Below are 24,135 nucleotides of genomic sequence, written 5' to 3'. Positions count from 1 at the left end.
GCAAACAGACGAGTGCATGACAAAGGCTCATTGTTGTGAGTTCAAGTGCAGAAGACGTGAGATTTGAGAGGCTTCAGCGCTCCGATTCAGTGAGGAGTAATTACAGCTGAGCGTCTCCGGTGAATATGAGTCTCTCCAGTTACTGTACAGACCGACCTGCCAGATTACTGTAATTACCCTCGTACTCCACACTAACAGCTCGAATTACAGCAAAATCAGTGCTGTCAGCAGGAAGAATACGTCAAGTCACATTTACAATACAGAATCAATGATTCACACTTCATCAAATATGAAACCAGTTCAAATCTCAGCTGTAAGACAGCTCAAATCAGATCAGTTCAGTAACGGTAAAATTCATCAGTTACGAAACAAAATTGATTTCAGCTGTAGAGTAATTATTAATCTGATAGTAGCAGTGCATTCAGATCAACAATATTACTGGCTAATTTTATGATTTGATTTTGATTCACAAGCTTGCAATTTGCATTTGGATATATATAGACAATCAGGTCCAGCACGTGTCCATTTTTATCTCTCATGACTAATCCTGTAAAGCACAATAAACCCGGTCAGTCGTGCATTACTATATTAAAGTCATTCATAAAATTTTAAATTGTAAGGCAGCTTCTTTAATAAAAATGTATTATAATAACATATTAATGATAGAATTATGTTTCTACTGCAGATTGTTGTTGAAATATAAACATTTAAACAGTGGATGTCATAACATGTTTTCTAGATGGATTTATTCAAACATACATTAAATACTAAAGACAACAGGTTCAGTATAAATATAATGATTATGTAATATAGTGCATATATTTATCAAAATGCTCCATTCTAGAGTTATTTTTCCCATTGTTTATGGTCATATGGTAAATGTGACATTAGTTGACATTAAGCTGTTTTACTGGCATCGCTCTGCGGTTGAATCACATGATTCATGATTCATTTCAGTGAGCTGTTCTGATTCCTCCGATGTTCGTTCGTGTTTATTTGCTGCTGTAACTAGTAGTAAAGAGGGAGAGTTGACCGGTGATCTGTCAGCACACTTTAAAGAGCCCCATCCAAGCTAAAGGTGACAGGAACAAGAAACCCAAACTCCATCAGGGACAGAAATGCAGAATCACGGCTCAGTTCAGTTTTCCTGAAGCGTTTCTAGTGTTTTTGAGAGCATGATGCAAATGTCCGGCGTGTTTAATGTCTCTCTGATCAGGTGGTGTTTCCGCGAGTGGCTCGCGTGTGTAAGAGCGACCGCGGCGGCTCTCAGCGAGTGCTGGAGAAGCAGTGGACGTCCTTCCTGAAGACGCGGCTCAACTGCTCCATCCCTGGAGACTCACACTTCTACTTCAACATCCTGCAGGCCGTCACCGACGTCATCCACATCAGCGGCCACGACGTGGTCATGGCCACCTTCTCCACGCCGTACAACAGGTACAGATTAAGAGCTGTCAAACAAAATTCAAATGTATTTTTTCAGCCATGTTGACAGCTCTAGTACAGATAACAGCAGATAAGACCTCGTTTAACAGCATCGAGATCCAGCAGATTCCTGTGAATGAACTCATGTTGATGGCAAGGCGACACACAAAGACCCTGTTAGTCAGAGCTTCTGTCTCACTCAGATTCACAATCCGGCCCTTGTGTGCCGCTCGTGTCCGAGCCGGAGTGATTCACAGTTTTGTTATTTTGCTGAAAGCGTGTCTCCGTGTGTTACAGTATCCCGGGATCGGCCGTCTGCGCGTACGACATGGTGGAGATCGCGGCGGCCTTCACCGGACGCTTCAAAGAGCAGAAGTCGCCCGATTCCACCTGGACGCCCGTCCCAGAGGAGAAGGTGCCCAGACCCAGGTATCCGTCCCATACACAGTCCAGCTCATCAGCTCGAGACACTGCAGACCAAACCAGTGTTTATGCACTGCCCAGTTCTTAGGTCTATTTTGCTTCCATATCATGTCTTCTTTCAGTCTTGTAGAAAGAAAACATGCAAAACACACATTTAAGTGTTTATTTTATTGCACTTTATTTATTTTTTGTCTGTAGATTTCAATCCCAATCCATATCTTTAAAGAGTTTTTTCCTCTTACAAACACCATTTTATTCTATTCCTCTCTACACTATAAAATTAAGTTCATATCACATTCAAACCAAACTAAACAACACAAAATCTCAAAAACAAAAACATGGTGAAAATGTGTTTGTTTTCTGTCTGTTGACACCTGTGCTGTCTTGCAGCTCATACCAGCATTACTAGATATGAAACCATAATGCAGTCAGCAAACATGGAACTCTGACTTATAGAAAATAATTCAACATCCTGTAACATCTCACAACCTTGAAGAAGATCGAAAAAGTTCATCAACGTTGTCCTAAGACAAGAACGCATTTTGGTTTTAGGACAACTTTGATGAAAGACGACTGTAATAAACATGTTCAGGGATAATCGACATAAATGCATGCATTCATGTATAGTCTTAAAATATTTAAGTTATTAGAATTACATTTTTAATTATTAACTACTAAATGTAAAATTTTAATTAAATTGTATTCTTTTATTTTAGATTATATTTTATTTTTATTAATTCTTTTATATTTTATTGTATTTTATTTAAGTGTATTTGTGTTTGCGAGCACGTAACCTGGTTCTCCAGATGCAGCCGCTGATTAAATCGTCTCACAGGACCGTTTTTACAAAGCGGAGATCTGCTTCCATATGGCTCGTCTTTGTGTCATGGACGGCGGGACTATCGCCTGCGCTGATTAACATAAAATTATGTGTTTGTGTGAAACGAGGTCAAGTGTTAATGAGAGCGACCATGCCAGCCGTGTCTCAATGTAATTCTGTTTCCTCTGTGGTGGGAATGAAGCAATGCATTTCCCATTCAGCAGCGCAGAACCATAAACCTTCCTCCATTCAACATATTTATCGCAGGCAGCTGAGATTCATTACCATTCAGTTCAAGGCCACATTTTCATTACAGTGATTTAAGCTTGTTGTCGTGATTGTAGCATTGAGATGTTCATATCACTGATGCAGTAGATAGAGATGTTTGATGTTCCGCTGTCGTCTTCAGGCCGGGCGTCTGCGCAGGATCTTCTTCTGGAGAGAAATTCAAAGTGTCCAACGAGTTCCCGGATGAAACGCTGAACTTCATCAAGCTTCACCCGCTGATGGACGAAGCCGTTCCTTCCATCGCCAATCGGCCGTGGTTCTCAAGACGATGGTTCGGTGAGTCGAGTCGGGTCAGAGGTCCTTCTAAGACGTGAATTATGCATGGAGATTTTTGTCATGCAAATATGGATTGATGCCCATCTTCATAAGCGGTGCTCATTTTCATGAATGAATCGAGTCATTTGCATGAGATTCAGACACGAAGCCTGAGTGATTCATGAGTATCTGGAGATATTTCATGAATCATTATACAGTATTATATCAGCTCGACCCTGAAGGAAAGATGATGTTTCTCTCTAAAAAGCAAAAGCACAGCGAAAGACTGCCGTCTGTCTTCCTATAATGAAGTGGATTATGGGAGAATTATCTGTTCTAGCAGAACGAGACTCTTTGAAACGACGTCTGCTTTCAGACTGATAAGTTTCTGTTCATTTGGGTTTGTGTAAATTTGCCCCAGTAAGACCCAGTTATTGAAAAAGCGTCTGTATCTGTTTCTCTCGGCTTCAAAGACTCCACAGATTTGGAAAGAAAAACATGTATAATTTATTTGTCGTCTAATTTCCATCTTTCCAGTTTTAATCACCCTGAAAATGTATTTGCATACGGATTTGGAAATTATACATACATTTGATTAACACTGAGATGAGCTGCTAATTGGAACGGCAGCTGCCAAATAATGCTTTAATTCCTTTAGCAAGAGCCGAGTCAGAAAACCAATGGAAATTTCATTGTAATAGTGTTAATTTTGTTCGTCATTTTTAGTTTTCATCATATTTGTGACCCTACAGCACAAAAGCAGTCAAAAGTAGCACAGGTATATTTGTAGTAATAAATCATTAGGATATTAAGTAAATATCATGTTCCATTAAGATATTTGGGTAAATTTCCTACCGTAAATATATCAAAACTTAATTTTTGATTAGTAATATGCATTGCTAAGAACTTCATTTGAACAACTTTAAAGATGATGTATAAATCTCAATTTCAAACCTAACAAACCATACAATAATGTAAAGTGCATTTATTTATCTTTCAGATGATGTATAAATCTCAATTTCAGAACTAAAAGTTTTTCAAAACTGACCATTATGACTGGTTTTGTGGTCCAGGGTCATATTTACTCAACCTGTACTGCTTTTGTTTAGTCAAGGTTCAGTTGACTAAAAGTCTTGGAATTTTAGTCTAGTTTTAGACATTTTAGTCCTGCTGCATAATGGTCAAACTGATAATCACAATTATTTTCCTCAAAATGATAATGGTGATTACTGATCATGATTGTTGTCGTTTGAGAAGACAAGCATGAAAACGTGGAGGTTGAGATTTTTTTTGTACTCATTTTCTTTTTGGTTTAAGAAAACAGAAATTTTAGATAAAGACAGTTGTTTTTTTTTGTTTTTTTTAAATAAATTTTAGTCTTGTTTTTTCATCAAAGATAATGCATGTTGATAGTCACAGTGTTTAGTAATGTCAGTCTTGTCTTCGTTCATAGTCATAGTTTTCATGAATGAAACTGAGACTGCATAGTAACCTGTATTCTTTCTCTCTGGCAGATATCGTCTGACACGTATAGCCGTGGATAACGCCGCCGGCCCTCAACGCAACCACACCGTAGTTTTCCTGGGATCGGAGCGAGGAATCGTGCTTAAGTTCCTGGCCAAGATGCGGAGCGGCTTCCTGAATGACAGCCTGTTTCTGGAGGAGCTGAGCGTCTACAACCCAGAGAAGTGTGTATTCCATTAGGACGAGCCGCTCTGTCATTTACACCCGTTTATCAGGTTACAGCGTGTGGTTAGTAAATTAAAGAGCGCTGCTGGTTTGGACCGCCAGGCCTCACTGAATGATTAAAGCAAACAGAGAGTCTGGTTAATATGTGCTGACGGCCACGTCACAGCGGAATAAACAGGCAAATGCTGCCCACCAGGCTTTTTGAGGACATCGATGCTGCATTTAACCTCTTCGCTAAAATGTTTATCTGCTTTATTAGCATTTTAAATTCCTGCATTTAGAAGATGCTTTTATCCAAAGTGACTTACAAAAGATGAGCAAAGCAATCCGTCTAAGAGCTAACAATATGCGTAATGCATAATGCCAGGTGTGCGAGAGAACTGGATTAGGAGGCAAACTGGAAAAGAGGAGAAATGCAGAGAGGATTTTTTATATTAAAGCATCACAACAGTACCACAGTACTGTGATTTATCATGTTCAAAACAATATACTGGATTATTGCTTGAATATTGGGGAGATGCTTGCGTTTTTTTTTAACAATGATCATAAATATACATTAATGAACAATAACAAGCTTAGGTTTTAGCATAACTAGATGCAAAGCAACAAGAAACTTTTCTCATGAAGCAAATGTGAGTCTACAGTAATTATTTATCGGATTTACTACAGTTTTGGCTCAGAAATTGTTTGTATATTTCACAGTAGAGAAGACATTATTTAGAGTCATTATTCAGATCTATTCAGATCAATTCAGTCTCAATGAGTGATTCAGTCTGTTCAGATGCTTTTGAGTGAACTGATGTGAATCTGAATCTGTCAAGTGATCTGATGTGAAACAGTTGAGCGATCTGGTGTGAATCTTATGAGATATCTGGTGTGAATCTGTCGAGTGATCTGATGTGAATCTGACGAGTGATCAGGTGTGAATCTGATGAGTGATCTGGTGTGAATCTGATGAGTGATCTATTGTGAATCTGTTGAGTGATCTGATGCGATCTGGTGTGAATCTTATGAGATATCTGGTGTGAATCTGTCAAGTGAACTGGTGTGAATCTGATGAGTGATCTGGTGTGAATCTGTCGAGTGATCTGGTGTGAATCTGATGAGTGATCTGGTGTGAATCTGTCGAGTGATCTGGTGTGAATCTGATGAGTGATCTGGTGTGAATCTGTCAAGTGATCTGATGTGAATCTGTAGAGTGATCTGGTGTGAATCTGTAGAGTGATCTAGTGTGAATCTGTCGAGTGATCTGATGTGAATGGCAAGTGATCTGGTGTGAATCTGACGAGTGATCTGATGTGAATCTGACGAGTGATCTGGTGTGAATCTGACGAGTGATCTGGTGTGAATCTGTCGAGTGATCTGGCATAAATCTGACGAGTGATCTGGTGTGAATCTGACGAGTGATCTGGTGTGAATCTGTCGAGTGATCTGATGTGAATCTGACGAGTGATCAGGTGTGAATCTGATGAGTGATCTGATGTGAATCTGTAGAGTGATCTGGTGTGAATCTGATGAGTGATCTGATGTGAATCTGACGAGTGATCAGGTGTGAATCTGATGAGTGATCTGATGTGAATCTGTAGAGTGATCTGATGTGAATCTGTAGAGTGATCTAGTGTGACTTTGTCGAGTGATCTGATGTGAATGGCAAGTGATCTGGTGTGAATCTGACGAGTGATCTGGTGTGAATCTGATGATTGATCTGGTGTGAATCTGTCGAGTGATCTGGTGTGAATATCTAAAGAGATATGGTGTGAATCTGTCGAGTGATCTGGTGTGAATCTGATGAGTGATCTGGTGTGAATCTGTCAAGTGATCTGATGTGAATCTGTAGAGTGATCTGGTGTGAATCTGATGAGTGATCTAGTGTGAATCTGTCGAGTGATCTGATGTGAATAGCAAGTGATCTGGTGTGAATCTGTTGAGTGATCTGGTGTGAATCTGATGAGTGATCTGGTGTGAATCCGATGGGTGATCTGGTGTGAATCTGACGAGTGATCTGGTGTGAATCTGTCGAGTGATCTGGCGTAAATCTGACGAGTGATCTGGTGTGAATCTGACGAGTGATCTGGTGTGAATCTGTCGAGTGATCTGGTGTGAATCTGTTGAGTGATCTGATGCAATCTGGTGTGAATCTTATGAGATATCTGGTGTGAATCTGTCGAGTGATCTGATGTGAATCTGTCAAATGGGCAGGTGTGAATCTGATGAGTTATCTGGTGTGAATCTGTCGAGTGATCTGGTGTGAATCTGATGAGTGAGTGATCTGGTGTAATTCTGTCGAGTGATTTGATGTGATCTGACATGAATCTGTTGAATGATCTGACATGATCTGACGTAACCTGATGTGAATCTGTTGGGTGATCTGGAGTGAATCTGATGTGAATCTGTGGTGTTCAGGTGTAGCATTGACGGCGTGGAGGACAAGCGCATCATCAGCATGCAGATCGACAGCAGGAGTCACTCTCTGTTCGTGGCATTTACCTCATGTGTGGTCAAAGTCCCGCTGTCCCGCTGCGAACGTCATGGGAAGTGCAAAAAGTGTGTATGCTTTCTCTCTATTTCATACAGACCGCTGGTCTTTCTTCACATTAACCCCTCATGTGTGTCTCTTTCAGGTCCTGTATCGCCTCCAGGGACCCGTACTGTGGCTGGGTGTCAGAGGGCGCCTGTAAAGAAATCTCATCGGACACAAAGTAAGCAGCTCATTCTCAGTCTGTAATTATAGATGGTGCGAGCCAAGCGCTGATGTCAGTCTTCCCTCGCATTGTGGTTTGAGCTGCTGGAGTTTCTCATCTGGAAAAGAGCGTTTGACCCCAGAAAGCCTCCATAACTCATCTCTTTATTAATATAGCGTATTGAACGCACAGCATGTTTCCGCTGCCGTCGTCATGTGAGCTCATCAGCACGCATTTTATACGCTGTTATTATTATTTCTGTTCTGATTGAGTTTTCCACTTCAGAAAGCGAGCCGTACAGAGCTTATGTGAGATCGGTTTGTGCAATTTCTGTAAAGTGAAGGATTATGGGATACGATCTGTGTCTGCAATTCAAAGGCTTTTGACTTGATGCTTTCCCCATCGTTTCAGAAAAAGCTTTTTATGAAATGGACCCTGAGAAAGAAGTAGGGTGGCCATCCGTCTGGTTTTAAATTGGACTGTCTGGTTTGGAAATAACATGTCTGCTCATTTGTCTTATGCTTTATACAATGGTATAGTTTATATAAAGTAATGTACATTTTAGACACAATATTGTCATTATGGACTGTTTTGCTCCCCAATCAACACATTACATTTATGCATTTAGCAGACACTTTTATGTTTGTTTTACCAGTTTTCATTCAGGCTATACATTTTTTTTATGTGTGTTCCCTGGGAATTGAACCCATGACCTTTTGCACTGCTAACGCAGTGCTCTACCACTGAGCCACAGGAACACACAGTGGTGTTTCATTCCTGAATGATTCAGCATTTTTGAATGAATTGAGTGAGTCAATGATTTAATAAGCCATTCATAAAGGCAGTTGCTAAATTCAGAACTGTAACCTAGTATACTAATCTTACTATTTTTTGCATCTTTCTGTGGCATAGGTAGTAAGAGTAGTATGCTTGTGCACCATTCCAAAATCAGCAAGTCACTTGCTTCGATCCTGAATGTATCAGCTGTTTTAAATGAATCAGTGAATCAACAACCAACTTATTTTATCTTGTCTCCACACCTACTGGTGGTTTTAGTTTCATATTCTAAGTATCATTTAATTGTTTTATATTCAGTATATTTTATATTTAACACATTAATCTCCTATCATTATGTAATTGTAGTTGCAGTGTAAATGCATTCATGGCATCTCTGAGCTGCATTAAACAAAGACGGAATTTGCTGAAATTGATTTAAATTTGATTGGTCACTAGTTTAGGATTATTTTTCAGTTTTTATCCTAGCTTCATGAATCCTGCAAAGTGTCCTACTTTTTGGTGTTATAGAAATGGCCAGCCTATAAAGCAGCATCTCAGTGTTTCTTATCTGAGCTCTGTTCATGTGTGTTTGAGGTGTTCGTGATTCTTCATGAGGTTCAAATCTCATCTGCGCTTGGTTTCAGTCTCATCAGTGGTTTCATTGCAGTGTATTTCTCTCATCTGAGAGAGGATGAATCTATTGCTGGACGGTTGAGGGTTGAATGATAACGGGCCGCTCTTTATCACAATCCAACCAGCATCAGTGAAACCTCAGAAATAAACATTGTGTTTTTATTAATATTCACATCACATTTACAATCCTGTTTTCTGCTTTTTTTTCTCATAATATTGTTTGAATGACACATTGATTCATTCAAACGTTTATTAATATTGTTTGAAAATGTTCCTGAGATTGAAGTCATTGAGTGTGAAATGGAGGTGTTGAAGTCACTTGCTCACTGCGTGTGTGTGTGTGTGTGTGTGTGTGTGTGTGTGTGCGCGCAGATGGCCGTTCGAGCAGGACGTGGAACAGGGCAACACAGATGGACTGGGCGACTGCCAAAGTAAGCAGAACCCGTTTACTGAGCGCTGGACGTTCATCAGATACAGCTGCACTCACACAAACACACACACTGACACAGCTGCACTCACACACACGCTCCTGCACTCGACAAGAAGACTCGTTCACACCAGGAACTACAGCGATGACTATATTAGTCCACCATAATGTTATGTTTATTATATGCCTGCTGTCACTTTAAATGCTTGTGCTCTTTAAAGCAGGATGGATTCTGATTGGCTGTCAATGTTTTTATCATTCATCAGCTGGAAATTGATTCCAATAATTGCCATTCTAATAGGAACTGATTAATTTGGTTTGCTCATTTTCAAGGTTGTGGCTAGAAGGGATACAGCTAAAACCGGAAGCTAACAATAAATGAAATTTTCTACCTATTAGACTGTGTTTTATTAACATCACCTACCCCAACCCTAAACCTACCCCTTACAATAATGCAAAAACAGTAATTGTCATACATTCTGATTGGCTGTCAGAGTTTTCATCAGCTAGAAGCAAATTGCTCTGAAAGTGATTTCAACGATATTGCTCAAGTGCCGTATCTTTGGCGAAGTTTTGTTTATTAATTTATGCAATCGCAAATTTTGCATTGGGGCAAAACTCTTCCACACACAAATTTCACTCATTTTCAAATTTTGCAAGTGAATTTGCTGCTTTAAACAACAGAAACTATTCTGTTTATTGCAAGCGTGCTGCCGTTTTGTCATCTGTCCCTTTCAGTGCTCAAGCTCTTTAAAACTGATGGATTCTGATCGGCTGTCAGTGTTTTTATGATTTATCAGCTAGACAAAATTTTTTCAAATTCACCATTCCATTAGCAATTGTTCTATAGACCCACAAAAATTCAACCAAAATATTACAGATGTGACGGCACATGTAATTTTCTTTATAAACTGCAAAAAATGATTCTCTTACTCAGTGTCTGTGTCTTGTTTTCTAGTATAAATAACTAAACATTCTTGAATCAAGATGCATTTACTGTACAAGTAAAATGACTTAAGATATTATGTCTTGTTTTCTGTAGAAGATATTGAAAAAATAGTTTTTCTTTAAAAAAAAAAAAAAAAAAAAAAAAAAAAAAGCAAAAAAATCTGCCAAGGGGGCAAAAAATAATCTTGTTTAGCCTTTGAATTAAGATTATTTTTCTTACCCCATTGGCAGATATTTCTGCTTGTTTTAATCAAAAACTAACAATTTTGATATTTTTTTTAGAAAACAAGACTTAATATCTTAAATAATTTCACTTGTTCAGTAAATGCATCTTGATTCAAGAATGTTTAGATATTTATACTAGAACACAAGACACAAACACTGAGTAAGAGAATCATTTTTTGACGTGTAGTTTTGATTGGTAAATATTCATATTTATGTTTATGTTATCAGCACTGGTGTGAACGAGTCTTCAGTCATCTTCAGATGCACTCGAGTTATTTCTGAGCTCTGGTATGATGTTGTTAAATGTTCTGCTGCCGCAGTTTTAAATGTGTCGTTAGATTAATTCAGCAATAAATTATGTGTGTGTGTTTGAGAGAGAATTACAATTAACACGTTTTTCATTTGTCTCCAGATTCGTTCGTGGCTCTCAATGGTGAGTAAAGCTCTTCTTCTCTCTCTCTCATCGTTCTCTGACTCTCTGTTTGCGAACATTTCATTTCTCTGACTGCGTTTTCTTGTAGAGCATCAGCGCAGGCAGCAGGGTGTGAGCGATATTACCCAGAATGCTGCACGCGGTCAGTGTCTCCGGTGTGTAGATGTAGTTAGAGACGCTCTGACCTTTCATTCCCTAATTGGATGGATCTCTGCGCTTCATAGAGCAAAGGATTGTGGGTTAGAAACAGTCGAATGCAAATGACTGTTTACAGGGAATAAACACTCAGGGCTTCTCCCAAGACCAGCAGAAATTATTCATGAAATACAATCAGGCTAAACACACACACACACACACACATGATTGACAGGCCTCCCCCGGCAGCCAGAATGAATCTGATTGGCTGAAGCAGTGATTGTGACCTACATATCACATGCGCTGCTGTTTATTGGTGATATTAGTGATCTTCTGCTGAGCTTCATTCATGTGTGTCTGTCGCTCCAGTACTTCATTTATTCAGTGTGTGAATGTGTTTGATGTTTCCGTTTCCTTCATAAACCGCTCATACGTGTGTCCGTTTAGCTTTATAAGCACATATTCCTCCGTCTGGACGGCTGGCTTCTCGTTCTGTCTCGCTAGTTAAAGGACGCTGGCTGCTGAGAGCTGATTTCCTCTCGTATGTGTGTCACCGTCCTCTTCCTCTGGCTGTGGAAAATGAATTATAAAATAGAGCTGTCACACTAATCTCGCGGCCCATGGCGTTTCTTAAATAAATCATGTTAATGACTGCGACTACGATAAACAACGGCCACCGGCACAGAGAGGGTTTATCTGTGGATTAAACTGAGTTAAACTAGTCCAGCAGTTCACAAACTTCATCAGACAAACCCCTCTGACCTAAAAGATTTTAGTTAATGCTTCAAGAATTTAACAACATATTTGCATGTTCAAAATATGCCAGTTAATGGTCAACATGACCAAATATTGTGTATATATGTGTGTGTGTGTGTGTGTGTGTGTGTGTGTGTGTAACATTTTTTTTTTAATCCAGTAACGAAAATGTATGTTATATTTCAAGATATTTAAAAAAAATGTATTTAAGAGTTTAAAAATATTTTAATAACAATTTATTAATCTAAATTACATATTTATATAATATATATAGAATACAATTATATATTTTATTATATACTTTTAAGTGTTTTGTTTTTATTTGAAGTTTTGTTTAATTTTTTTGAAATTATTGAATTAATTATTAGCTTTTCATCAACCTTCTGCAGTTTTGGGAAGAGTTAACTAGTTGTTTGTTAGTGTTACAGCTGTGTTTAACTCTAGTTATGTCAGATTGATTTGGGTTGGTTTCGTCTTGATAATCATCGCAGCAATTAGTTTAATTTCACATGACCATTTGAGCAAATACACTCTTTAAAAAATAAAGGTGCTTCACGATGCCAAAGAAGAACATTTTTTGTCTAAATGGTTCCATAAAGATCCTTTTTCTGTTTCACAAAAGCTTCTTTGTGGTGAAGGAAGGTTCTTCAGATTATAAAGAGGTAAGAAAGAGATGGTTCTGTGTGGAACCAAAAATGGTTCTTCTGTGGCATCCCAGTGTAGTTAATTTTCAGGTCAGCTGGTCAGAGTTTATTCTGTGATTATGAGCAGCTTAATGTTAATTACTCTGCTAATTACACGCATTATCAGCAAATAAATCAATCAGTGGAGGTGAAATACTGATTGGAGTGTGAATGATGTGAGATACGAGGTGTGTGTGTGTCAGAGAGATGTTGATGTGTGCTGTGCTCCAGCAGGCCTCCTCACCACCGTCCCTCCTCCCTCCGCCGGGGGCCCGCTGCTCCGGGGCCGCATGGTCAAGCCGAAGGAGGCCGTGCCGCGGGGCGATCAGAGTGACCCGTATGTGGCCGCTCCCTCCGAGACGCAGCAGGAGAGCGCCGGTAAGCCTGGGAACGATCATCCTGTGGAGGAAACCAGCTGCTTCCAGCGTCTGCAGCGTCAGAACACGAGACACACGCCAAACCCTCGCAGATTCAGATTCAGTTCAGATACAATTCAAAATCACACCAATTAAATCTTAACAAAAATCAATACAACAGAACAGAATAACATTCAAACATATAAAAAATACATTGTAATAAATGCAAAAAAAAATTATATTTTATAATTTATTTATAGTTTTTAATGTCTATATAGTATAAATATATTTAAATTTTATATATATATATATTATATAAATGTCTATATAGTTTTTATTATTTTGTATTTCAGTTTGTTATTTTAGTATATCAAGTTAAACTCAAAAATGAGAAATGTTTCCTTCAGAACTAGTTGAATTAAAATAAGTGTTTTAATATATATATGACAAAATAGTTTTTTACAGTTTTAGTTAACTCTAATTAGCCTGTATTTGACATCATCCCTCTTACAGTATGAGCCTGAAGGACTGAATGATTGCGGCGTTTATCGGATCGATGCGCTGAGCTCATTAGCAAACATTGATTATCAATAACGAAGCGTTTACTCTCCTGACAGACATCAGTGGTGTCTTTAGCGCTGGAAGCGTCTGGCGGTCGCTGGAAGCAGTTCATCTGTTCAGCACACAATGGTGGCAGAATCGCACAACTGCTGACGTCTGAGCCTGGGTTACAGCGTTTACCGCGGTACTGAACCGAGGCTCACACATCACATCAGCTTCTTCTCAAAGGCTTTGTTCTTTTGATGATTGAATATGGGTTGCTCTGAGTTCTGCTGGATCTGTGTGATTATATTGTTTGCTTTATGATGCATGGCTTTTGTATTCACTTCTTTTGCTTTTTTCAGACTTTTGTGACAAACGCTCTTCAGATATTTCCTTTCTGCTTAACATATTAACAAGCTCATGAATATTCACGCAGGCTCCTCCCCCTCCCTCCCTCCTTCCCTCCTGTGACGGTCAGATGTGCTGTGATCATAATTCACCACTACATCAACAAGAAATATTCAAGTCTACTCTGTTTCTATAGTGCTTTATATAGTACAGATTTCACAGAGATAGAGAGGAAAATAACAGAATCAATGACGGAAACTTTCAGCTCTGGAGAAGACAATAGTGTTTACATCTATGTCGATTCAGATTTGGTTCAATAACTGTAAAATCAATTAAATGTGAAACAAATTCAATTTCAGCTGTAAAGCAGCTGTGAAAGACAGTAGTTTAATTATTCACAATTCAGTTCAGTTCAGCTGTCAAAATGTGCAAAATTCATCATGAAACAAAAATATTTTGTTTAATGAAGGCAATGTTTTGCATTGAGTTCCTCAAATCCAATTATTACTCATTAATCCCAAATCCTCATTACTGTAATGCAAAAATCACAATCTTATTAATTTAATAAGAAAAATTTATATATTAAGTAAAATATATTATTTAAACAGTACAGTATTTCTACATGATAGTAGTAGTATTTACACGGCCTGTAAATGCTGTAAAAAGACGTCCTTTTCTTTATTCAAAACACTTTCTATTTTTTTTCTCTCATTTGATTTTGTGGTTTCATGATTTACTGATGTTTTGGATGAAGCTGGTGTTCACAGTACATTTGAAGTCGTGTGTGTGTGTGTGTTCATCCTCCAATCATCCTCCCCTGTGTGTGTGTGTGTGTGTGTGTGTTCATCCTCCCCTCCTCCACCATCTGCTGCCATTGTGATTCCACAGGACCTTCATCCTCCCGATGGATCGTTCCAAGGCTGAACCTTTACTGTAGCCACAGCGTTTGACTAACCTTAATCTAGTGCGTCTCGCCCTCCTCCCGCTCAACCAGTAGATGCGTCTCTCTCTCTCTCTCTCTGCAGACCTGTAGCTCTCGCTCGCCCCATCCTCCTCTGTGTCTATAATTTATAGGTCAATTACAGACTCTCTCTCACACACACAGAGACACACAGACTCACACTCACACTCACACTCACACACACGCACACACACACACACTCACTCACATACTCACACACACACACACACACAGCACTGCACGGTGTTGACGTGATGTCAGCGGGTGTCTGAACACTGATCAGATGCAGTCAAACACCACGCAGGACATTTGCATTCGTTCTTTTGTGCAGCTGAACTGTCAGAGAGTGAATCAGTTATTACATGATTCACATGATTCACACGAGTCTTCGAGTTACACTGATTTATCAGCATAAACCACGTTTGCTTCAGTAAAACATACATGTGTGTTTGTGCTACTGTGTTGTTTTATACACTTCATACTGTAGAAAACTAGTTTTTATTTTTATATTTTAAGTTTTCATTTAATATCAGTTTAATATGCTTTTGTAATTTTTAATAGTTTTGTCCTATTGAAATATTACTGTTTAATTTTTTTATAAATTCTATTTTATTATATTTTTAAATTTATTTTAATCCTACTTTTATTTAGTTTGTTTTCAGTTAGTATTTTTAGTTCTTCTGTTTAATCTGGCTGTATTTCAACTAATCTCTAAGGCAATATTTCAAATTTTCATGTAGTTCAAGTTTATATCTATTTTTTTATTTCATTTTTAATAAAATATTCATTTTACTTGAAATATATTTCAATTTACTAAAATGTTTTTATTAGTAGTTTTAGTTAAGGATAATAACACTGGTGTGCTGATGTGAATATGAAAACAGAACACAGAAGATTTCACGCTGTTCATTGTTGATATTCACATGCAGCTCTCTGTGTGTGTGTGTGTGTGTGTGTGTCTGTGTGTGTGTGTGTATCTGTGTGTGTGTGTGTGTGTACACCCGTCAGCGCGGTTCCTCATCACATTAATGAATAGAGTTTATATAGCTGCGGCAGTGAATAAGATGCAGATGTAAGTCCTCTATACACTGACCTCAATCTGGAGACAAAGCCTTTTAAAACACCCACGGCCTGATCCACACACATAATCAGCTGCAAAAACACTGTTTACCCTGGTACCGCTGCTCAGACACGGTCGTGGAGAAATCAGTGTTTTCTGTTGCTCTTCTGAAGGTCAGCGAGTTAAACAAGTGGAAGAATACTAGCACTATTTCCACATTATAGATTGTGTATTATTCCCTCAGTTAAACAGCGAGTCCTCGGGACGTTTAATTGCCTGCGGTAACTAGAAATACATTCATTCTGAGAGGAGATGTTTCATATACTACATAATGATATTTGCACACGCCACATTAACCTCATCTCAGCGTCTCCTGAGACCTTAAATCATCTCATCTAGATGGTAAAAGGTGAGATGTAATGAATGGTGTGATATTGAACATGAGCTCATGCTGTATGCTGTGCTGTGGATGAACACACATTCAATGAGCAGCTGCTTCTGATGCTTTAATGCTCATGGATTAGTTTCAGGTAAACGCTCTGAATTTCAGACATTCAGCTGATTAACAGATTTAATTGCTTCCTCTTTAAACAATTGTTCAGTGTCGGGGGTTTTGAAGTGTATCTTTAAAATCAGAAAGAGAGAGAGAGAGAGAGAGAGAGAGAGAGAGAGAGAGTGTGTGTGTGTGTGTGTGTGTGTGTGTGTGTGTGTGTGTTAGTGAGTGTGAGAGAGAGAGAGTGTGTGTGTGTGTGTGTGTGTGTGTGTGTGTGTGTGTGTGTGTGTGTGTGTGTGAGAGAGAGAGAGAGAAGTCACGCGTCTCAGTCTCACGCAGGAATCGTCTTATTTACATGCGCTCGACTGCAGGATTGTGCCGGTGAAGCTCTAACACGTCTAATTGTCAGGAGTGACGTCTCATGAAATTCAAATGTGTAATGCCTGCGTGAGATTTGTTCTGCTGGCGATTCGCTCCGAGCAACCTGTGAGGAAGAGAGCCATTAAAAACAGAGCGCTTCTGAATCTGAATGGATTTTAATTCTATTTTAATAGTGTTTGGACACTTAGAAATGTCTGTTAGATACAGGAGATCACAGCAAGTGTCTTTTATTGTAAAGAAGAAGCATAAACACATTTAAACGTTTAACATAAAGGTCAGATCTGGTGTTGAAGATTAGTATCTGTCTGTGTAGTGAAGAAATGAAGAATCCATGTGTATCTGCTGGATCTGTTCACTTCTGGTGTTTTTGCTTTGATTTTGTGTTAGGGAGTAACTTGTTACATGTAACGGAATTACGTAATTTAATTACAAAATAAATCTAACTGTTTCCTGTCATAATTATGCAAGGATTTGATTTCAAAAACAGTATCATAGCTATTAAATGGTTTCTCGTTATGATTTTAAATCAGTATTTAACCTCAGAATGATCTCAAAGTACAGTAAAAGTACAGATTTTATTTGGTGGCTGTGCTTTAAAATTAATTTTTATAATCTTAATTCAAGTGATAAAGGATTATAAAAGTCTGACAGTAATCAGTGTTGAGTTCCACTGTAAGATTAAACCTGCCTGCTTTACATCTTTTAAAATGATTAACAGATGAAAACATTCTTTAGAAATGTAATCAAATGTAATCAGTTACATTATTTTAAGTAATTCAAATAGTTACACTACTTATTAGATTTTAAACAGGGTTACTTGTGATCTGTAACCTGTTACATTTCCAAAGTAACCTTCACAACACCCAGTTAACACAGAACGTTCCCCTAACGTTAGGTTTTGGTTCCCGTTTGGTTATTTTTTGGGAACCAGAAACTAACATTAGGGGAACGTTAGCTTTATGTTAGAATAACGTTCTGTGAACAAAAGACTAATGTTCTGGGAACGTTAAGAAAACTTTCCTGGCTAACTAAAAACAAATCATAAAAAAATAATGTTCTGGGAATGTTTTTGCATTAACCTACGGACTAGAAACACAACATGACAGTTGTATAAAAGTAGCCCAATTCTGCGGGAAAACCACAGACTTGGCAAAATTGATCATGAGGACATTCTCAAATGCAGTCTGTTGTTCATCCACACTATTGATTAGATTTTAGTGACTGTAATAATTATTTTAATCATACTAATGATAATGCTGAATATTATCCTGTGTCATATCAGTTAATGGGAATATTTCAGACATTTTCAAGTGTCCAAATCCAGTGTATGTCAGCAAGAGAATAAACTCAACCCTGAAACTCCATCTGCAGCCCTCCGTTTCTCCAGGTTTTGTCCTTTTTATGGCTCTTTTGAAGTTGAGTAACAGTGCATTAAGGACAGAAAGGATCTTCAAAGGTTTTCTGAGTGCTGGCGGTGGTCTCCTCATCCTCAGTTCGAAGAGCTTTTAACCTTCAGGAGATGTAGAAGAGTCTTCATCTGTGCTGTGCAAACCAGTCCAGCTCTGACGATCACGTCACGTGTCTCTAGATGTGATTGATAAATAAACCATGTGTCCCTGCAGCACAGAAGCAGTCATAAGTAGCACAGGTATATTAGTAGCAATAGACAACAATACATTGTATGGGTCACAATTATACATTTCTCTTTTATGACAAAAATCATTAGGATATTAAGTAAAGATCATGTTCCATGAAGATGTTTTGAATCGTAAATATATCAAAACTTAATTTTTGATATTAATATGCATTGCTAAGAACTTCATTTGAACAACTTTAAAGATGATTTTCTCAATATTTAGATTTTTTTGCTCCCTCAGATTCCAGATTTTCAAATAGTTGTATCTCAGACAAATATTGTCCTCCTAACAAACCACATATCAATGGAAAGCTATTTTATTAATATATCTATGATGTATAAATCTCAATTTCAGAAAATTGACCCTTATGACTGGTTTTATGCTCCAGGGTCACAAATAAATTAGTGGTGCTAACTGTATACTGAATATATTGTGGTACTTTTCATGAAAGAACAGTCTTTCCAACATGAAAATGAATCCGGTAGAGTCCTGTCATTTCTCAAGGGTATCGTACAGTAGACGCATGAAACATCAAACAGACTGTGAGGAAGAGCGTCTCCTGAGAGGAACAATGAGAGTGAAGTTAAAAGAGAAAAGTGCCCCTCAGATCAGACGCGTGACAGCGTTTTGTCATCTTAGAGAGACTCCTTCAGAAGATCCGGAGCGTTTTGTAAAGCCCACATAAGAGCCACGGATATTCAAAGCGATACAAGACTCCGAGTGCATTAAACATCTCTAAAATCTCGACCCACGCTAGCCGTGTGGTCTGTCTGTGTGTGTGTGTAAAAAATATAATCATATAATAAAAATTAAAATGAACCTGTGTGTATTTTAAAATGTCCCAACTGAACAGCACTCCTGCCTCGTCTAATGGATTAGCTTTTATGAGTTTGCAACAATTGTAAAACATTGGATTTATATGGCTCTGTGGAAATATAGCAGCACCTGTGTGTATTTTAAATGGCCGATCTGCTGAGAATTTTGAGGCTTGTGGTGTTTGGATGGGAATGGGAATAACCTAATTCCTCAGCTATTGAATAGATTAAGACATCTACTCTTATTATTATGACCATAATTATTCTACTTACTGTATCCATTATTGTTTTTTGCCTTTATATATATAATATATATATATATATATATATATATAATATATATAATTTTTATATATATATAATTTTATATATATATATAAACGGAGATAAGAAAAAATTATATATATATATTTATATATATATATATATATATATATATATATATATAATTTTTTTCTATCTCCTGTGTATACATATCAAAACTAATAAAAAGACAATAAAAAAAAGACATCTACGCTGATGTGCTAACATTATTTAGCATTTCTCGAAACAGTAGTGCAGCTTCATCCATGAGTTTAAATGAATGCACAGTATTTGTCTCCTTTTGATATCAAGACGGTATTTTTATCTCAATCTGTATTGCAGATTAATCCAGCAGTCCTGATTGTAAGCATGCATCAAGGGATGACTCACACAGAACATGTTTTTGCTTTGAAAAATTAGGGGAATGGGGGGGAAATACAAGGTCTCAACACGTTTTTAAAATAGTTTACCTTATTTTAACTTGAGCGGCATGTTTTTAGAAAGCCATTTCATGCACAAGATGCTGCAGCCGTAGGGTGACCATACGGGCCATTTATATGGGACACGTCCTGGCCAGGATTTCTGTATTTGAGGAGTTCAGATGCAAAAGCCTCTAAGTACCATTTAAAATATTCTTCTAAAATGAGCATTTTTTATCAGGTTCCTATGTGTAAGTTCAGTAATTTAACTTTAATGCCTGTGAATAAGTTATTTTCATTGCCATTGAAGTGAAATAACTCAAAATATACAGGAGCCTAAAAAAAACCTAATTTTAGAAGAAAATTACAGACGCACTTTGATGCGTTTGCATCTGAACTGTTCAGTTGGCTCTGTTTTCCTGTTGTCATACTTGCTAAAGGTAATGATTGAACAATAACATGCAGGCGTTGAACATAATCAACCAATCGTGGCGCATGAGAAGGCGGGATCTACGGAGAACCGTCAAAGTGATGCAAATATGTGCACGTGTTAGGTGTGTTCGTTTGTTCTTTAGTTTTGAAGCACTGCTGTGCAGACCGATTGTTGTATGACATCAAAGTACAGCGAGCACGATTGGAAAGTATAACGAGTCGTCAGCTCTCGCAGATGTCATACAATGATCGATCTGCGCAGCGCAAACAGCCAAAACCTGGATATTTTAGGCAATATAGAAATACTGGCAAGGATGTGTCCCGTAAAAATGGCCCATATGGTCACCCTAACCATCTAGTGCGTGTTTACATGGAAAAAATGACGGAAAAGCATTGCAACGAAATGGGAAAACACATTCTGTGTGAATGTCCCTAGTTTTGCATTCTAGATGAACTTTGGAAACTATTGTTTAATAACATATTGCAAAACTCTGTTTGCAGGGGTGATCCGTGAGACATACCACAGAGAACGCGATCAGATGGTTCCCGTCACACTCCTGGCCATCGCCGTCATCCTCGCCTTCGTCATGGGTGCCATCTTCTCTGGCATCGTGGTCTACTGCGTGTGTGACCACCGCCGGCGGGACTTCGAGCTCCCCGGCCGCAAAGACAAGGACTCGGTCCAGTCCAGACGGGGCTCCATGAACAGCGTCACCAAGCTGACGGGGCTCTTCGAGACGCAAGCCAAGGACGGACGGCCGGAGGCCATCATGACCCCGCTCATGCACAACGGCCGCTTGACCAACGGAAAGATGCTTATCAAAGCTGACCAGCACTTGGATCTGACCGCTCTGCCAACGCCCGAGTCCACGCCCATGCAGCCGCGGCGCAAACCCAGCCGAGGCAGCCGCGAATGGGAGCGCAACCAGAACCTGATCAACGCCTGCACCAAAGACTTAGCCTCCATGGGTTCTCCAGTCATCCCGACAGATTTGCCTCTGCGGGCCTCTCCAGGCCACATCCCCAGCGTGGTGGTGCTGCCTTTGCCCCAACACCAGCATGAGTATGTAGAACAACCGCACCGCGGAGACCTCGCAGATGACCAGGCGTCCACGCTGGAATACAAGTCCCCCAAGAGCCCAAGCTTGGCGGATGGCGAGAGAGCGCCTCCAAGAGTCCCCCAGCGAGAGGCGTCTCTCGGAACCATGGTTCCTCAGATGGGCAAGAGGCTGGATGTGCATTCGTCTGTGTACGGCCGTGGCTATCCCATGAGCTCGGGCCTCAAGAAACAGCATAACACCAACTCATCCAACTCATCCCACATGTCCAGGAACCACAGTTTCCGTGTGGAGACGCCTCCTCCGCCCGCTCCGCAGCGCGTGGACTCCATGCACGTCACCTCCCCGCCGCCGGTCCTCAGTCTGTCGCGTCACCCCAGCCTGAGCTCGTACGGCTCTCTCTCCAGGCATCTCAAGCCTGACGTTCCTCCTAAACCCAATCTGGTGTCCCTTTCCACAAAAGCTAAGTCCGGAGACTCCTGCACATAATCGATCGCTGCAGGATGAAAGACGGGGAACGTGAAAGTGCGTCTGCTTTGTACAGCTGTGTACAGGAAATGCAACTCACTTTTCTTTTGTTTGTTTTGTATATACATGTCGAGCTCAGGCTGATGCATCTCTGTTCCCGGGAAGGAGGAACTCCGGCTGGGAAGGTGGCCGCATTGTTGCCAAAAGCACACCGGAGACAGCCGCAGAAGCTGCGAGAGACGCCATGGTTATCAAGCACTTGGATGCACAGCGAGTTCAGCCGGGAATAGAAGCTGGAGTTTACAATGGAAAACTGTGAAAAGCCGCCACCTGTCTCAGCGTTACTGTTACTGAACAAAGCAATCGAGTTCTGCCTTCGCGCAAGAGTTCAACACGTCTACTGAAAACGTCGACTAAATAACACGTGACTGTTAATACTAATAGCGGGTTGTATTTATTTTTTAATAAAGTGCTTTTGCAGAGAGCGTCTCTTTTAGGCTCGACTGAGACGGAATGATCGTTTTAGTTTGAATTAATCTATTTAAAGTCATTAAACTGGAGCCAGTACTTCTGTCCACTAACTCTTCGGAAGTTGCTAAGCAAAGTCAGAGATAACTCCGGAAGCCTCCGTATGGAAGGAATATTTCTCGAGCCGTGCCAGAGGGGCTTGTGGGTAGAGCTTACAGCCCACAGGTTGACAGGAACTCCTGAATCTCACCTCTTCATAGAAAGTCCATCCGAGTGCCATTCTCGCCGCACTTGATATGCTTTCAGACGTACGGTTTCTTCTCGTTCATGTCCAAACAAGCCTGTTTTTCTCCTTCCACCTGTAAATTTGTGCCTTACACCCCTGAGTAGTGAAGCGTTTGTTAGCTGTTAACTGTCGTAGTTCTTATGATGACGTTTGTTTCCCTCGTTTGATTATAAAAATGAAACAAAAAAACACGTAATTGAAGAATGTAGGTGTTGTCGTTGTCGACTCTGGTCCCTTTGCTAACCACAAATGGCTTTGTGCTTGATTTCTGATTGTGCCAATGAATCGTTGGAGTCGGCCCTCTCGTCGTGCTGGAAGAATGTTTGACTTTGTTTTCCTTTGTCCTTTTTTACTTTTCACCAAGTCAAGATGATGTTTAACACTGTTTGTAGATGACTTGTTGTGTATCTGTGGATCAGGCTGCTTCGAGGCAATAAGAGAAAAACACACAAACGAATCGGATATGATGTTTCTCCCAAACACATACACACACACACACACACACAAGCTTTCTAATGTATACGATCAAACACAGTTTTTAGGCAGTGAATACAGGCTGGCTCCTGTGTAGATATGCACTCCAATAATATTAGGAAACAGATTAATGTTTTCAATGTTTGTGACAGATTCCAATTAATATAATTTTCTAGCTCTATGGTTGTGATGTAATATGAGGGATTGTTATTTAACTATTTTGACACACGTTTTATTGAACTTGACGTCCAGGAATCTAGTTTTGGCTTATTTGTAGATGTTGAATTCACCCGATTCTCTGAATTTATCCGCTCGGGCCGCAGCGAACGGAGCTCGAGGTTTCCATGCTGGTGCCTTTCTAGACTTTGGAAGTGGAGTTTGTTCTCTTGTATGATATGGTTTCATCACCGGCCCTCTCCCACATCTGATTCACAGCTAAATGTATGTTGTAAAGAAATTCTCTTTAATAAATGGAAAAAAGTAATAAAAACATTTCAGATTCTTGTTGCAGAGCTTGTGTTTTTTGTGAAACGTGAGACGGACGTCTTCACGCTATGACGAGTGCTTTAGGTAAGCCTCGTCGCATGAGGGTTTGGCACATCTGCAGCAAAGACTCGATTGTTTGGCATCTCTAACCGTGAATAAACACGCCGATAAGAATCGCTCTGGAGCCCTGTGTGGCCCTTCCAGACGCCCGTCTTCAGACCTGATGACAGACAGTCTCAGGTGTCCTGTGTCTTTGTCTTAACATGCTCTGTTTGCTCAAGGCTTTTGTCTTCACTGTTGGTGAACTTGGTTACTAACTATCCGCTTTGTGTTCTGTAAACAGAGAATGAATCAGCTGAGATCCACACAATGGCTTTGACCTCCAGAACTCAGTTGTTAACACTTGCGATGCAGATCTGAGCCAACGCCGCTGATTCACAAGCAGAAATCCTGAACCTCCAGAATCTGATATCTGCTAATGACCATTTCACTCGTGTAGTTGATTAAAGCAGGCATTTAATTGTCATCAGCTGCGAGAGGATAACTAAAGCT

General features: G+C 39.5%; 1 protein-coding gene across 1 annotated transcript in view; it reads left to right on the top strand.

Annotated features, from left to right (window-relative positions):
• LOC109070918 (semaphorin-6A-like) overlaps positions 1 to 23,601 on the top strand; it is a 71,259-nt gene extending 47,658 nt beyond the window's left edge. The window contains 12 exon segments of the mRNA XM_042729152.1: positions 1,217 to 1,434; positions 1,720 to 1,851; positions 3,075 to 3,211; positions 3,214 to 3,229; positions 4,723 to 4,896; positions 7,301 to 7,441; positions 7,519 to 7,596; positions 9,361 to 9,419; positions 11,001 to 11,021; positions 11,110 to 11,163; positions 12,830 to 12,973; positions 20,845 to 23,601. Of these exon segments, the coding sequence (XP_042585086.1) occupies positions 1,217 to 1,434; positions 1,720 to 1,851; positions 3,075 to 3,211; positions 3,214 to 3,229; positions 4,723 to 4,896; positions 7,301 to 7,441; positions 7,519 to 7,596; positions 9,361 to 9,419; positions 11,001 to 11,021; positions 11,110 to 11,163; positions 12,830 to 12,973; positions 20,845 to 21,890 (2,220 nt within the window). The 3' untranslated portion in view covers positions 21,891 to 23,601.
• The last annotated feature ends 534 nt before the right edge of the window (positions 23,602 to 24,135 follow it).

The sequence above is a fragment of the Cyprinus carpio genome, chromosome B8 (assembly GCF_018340385.1).
Source record: "Cyprinus carpio isolate SPL01 chromosome B8, ASM1834038v1, whole genome shotgun sequence".
NCBI classification, from domain to species: Eukaryota; Metazoa; Chordata; class Actinopteri; order Cypriniformes; family Cyprinidae; genus Cyprinus; species Cyprinus carpio.
This window is presented reverse-complemented; position numbering and strand designations above follow the sequence as displayed.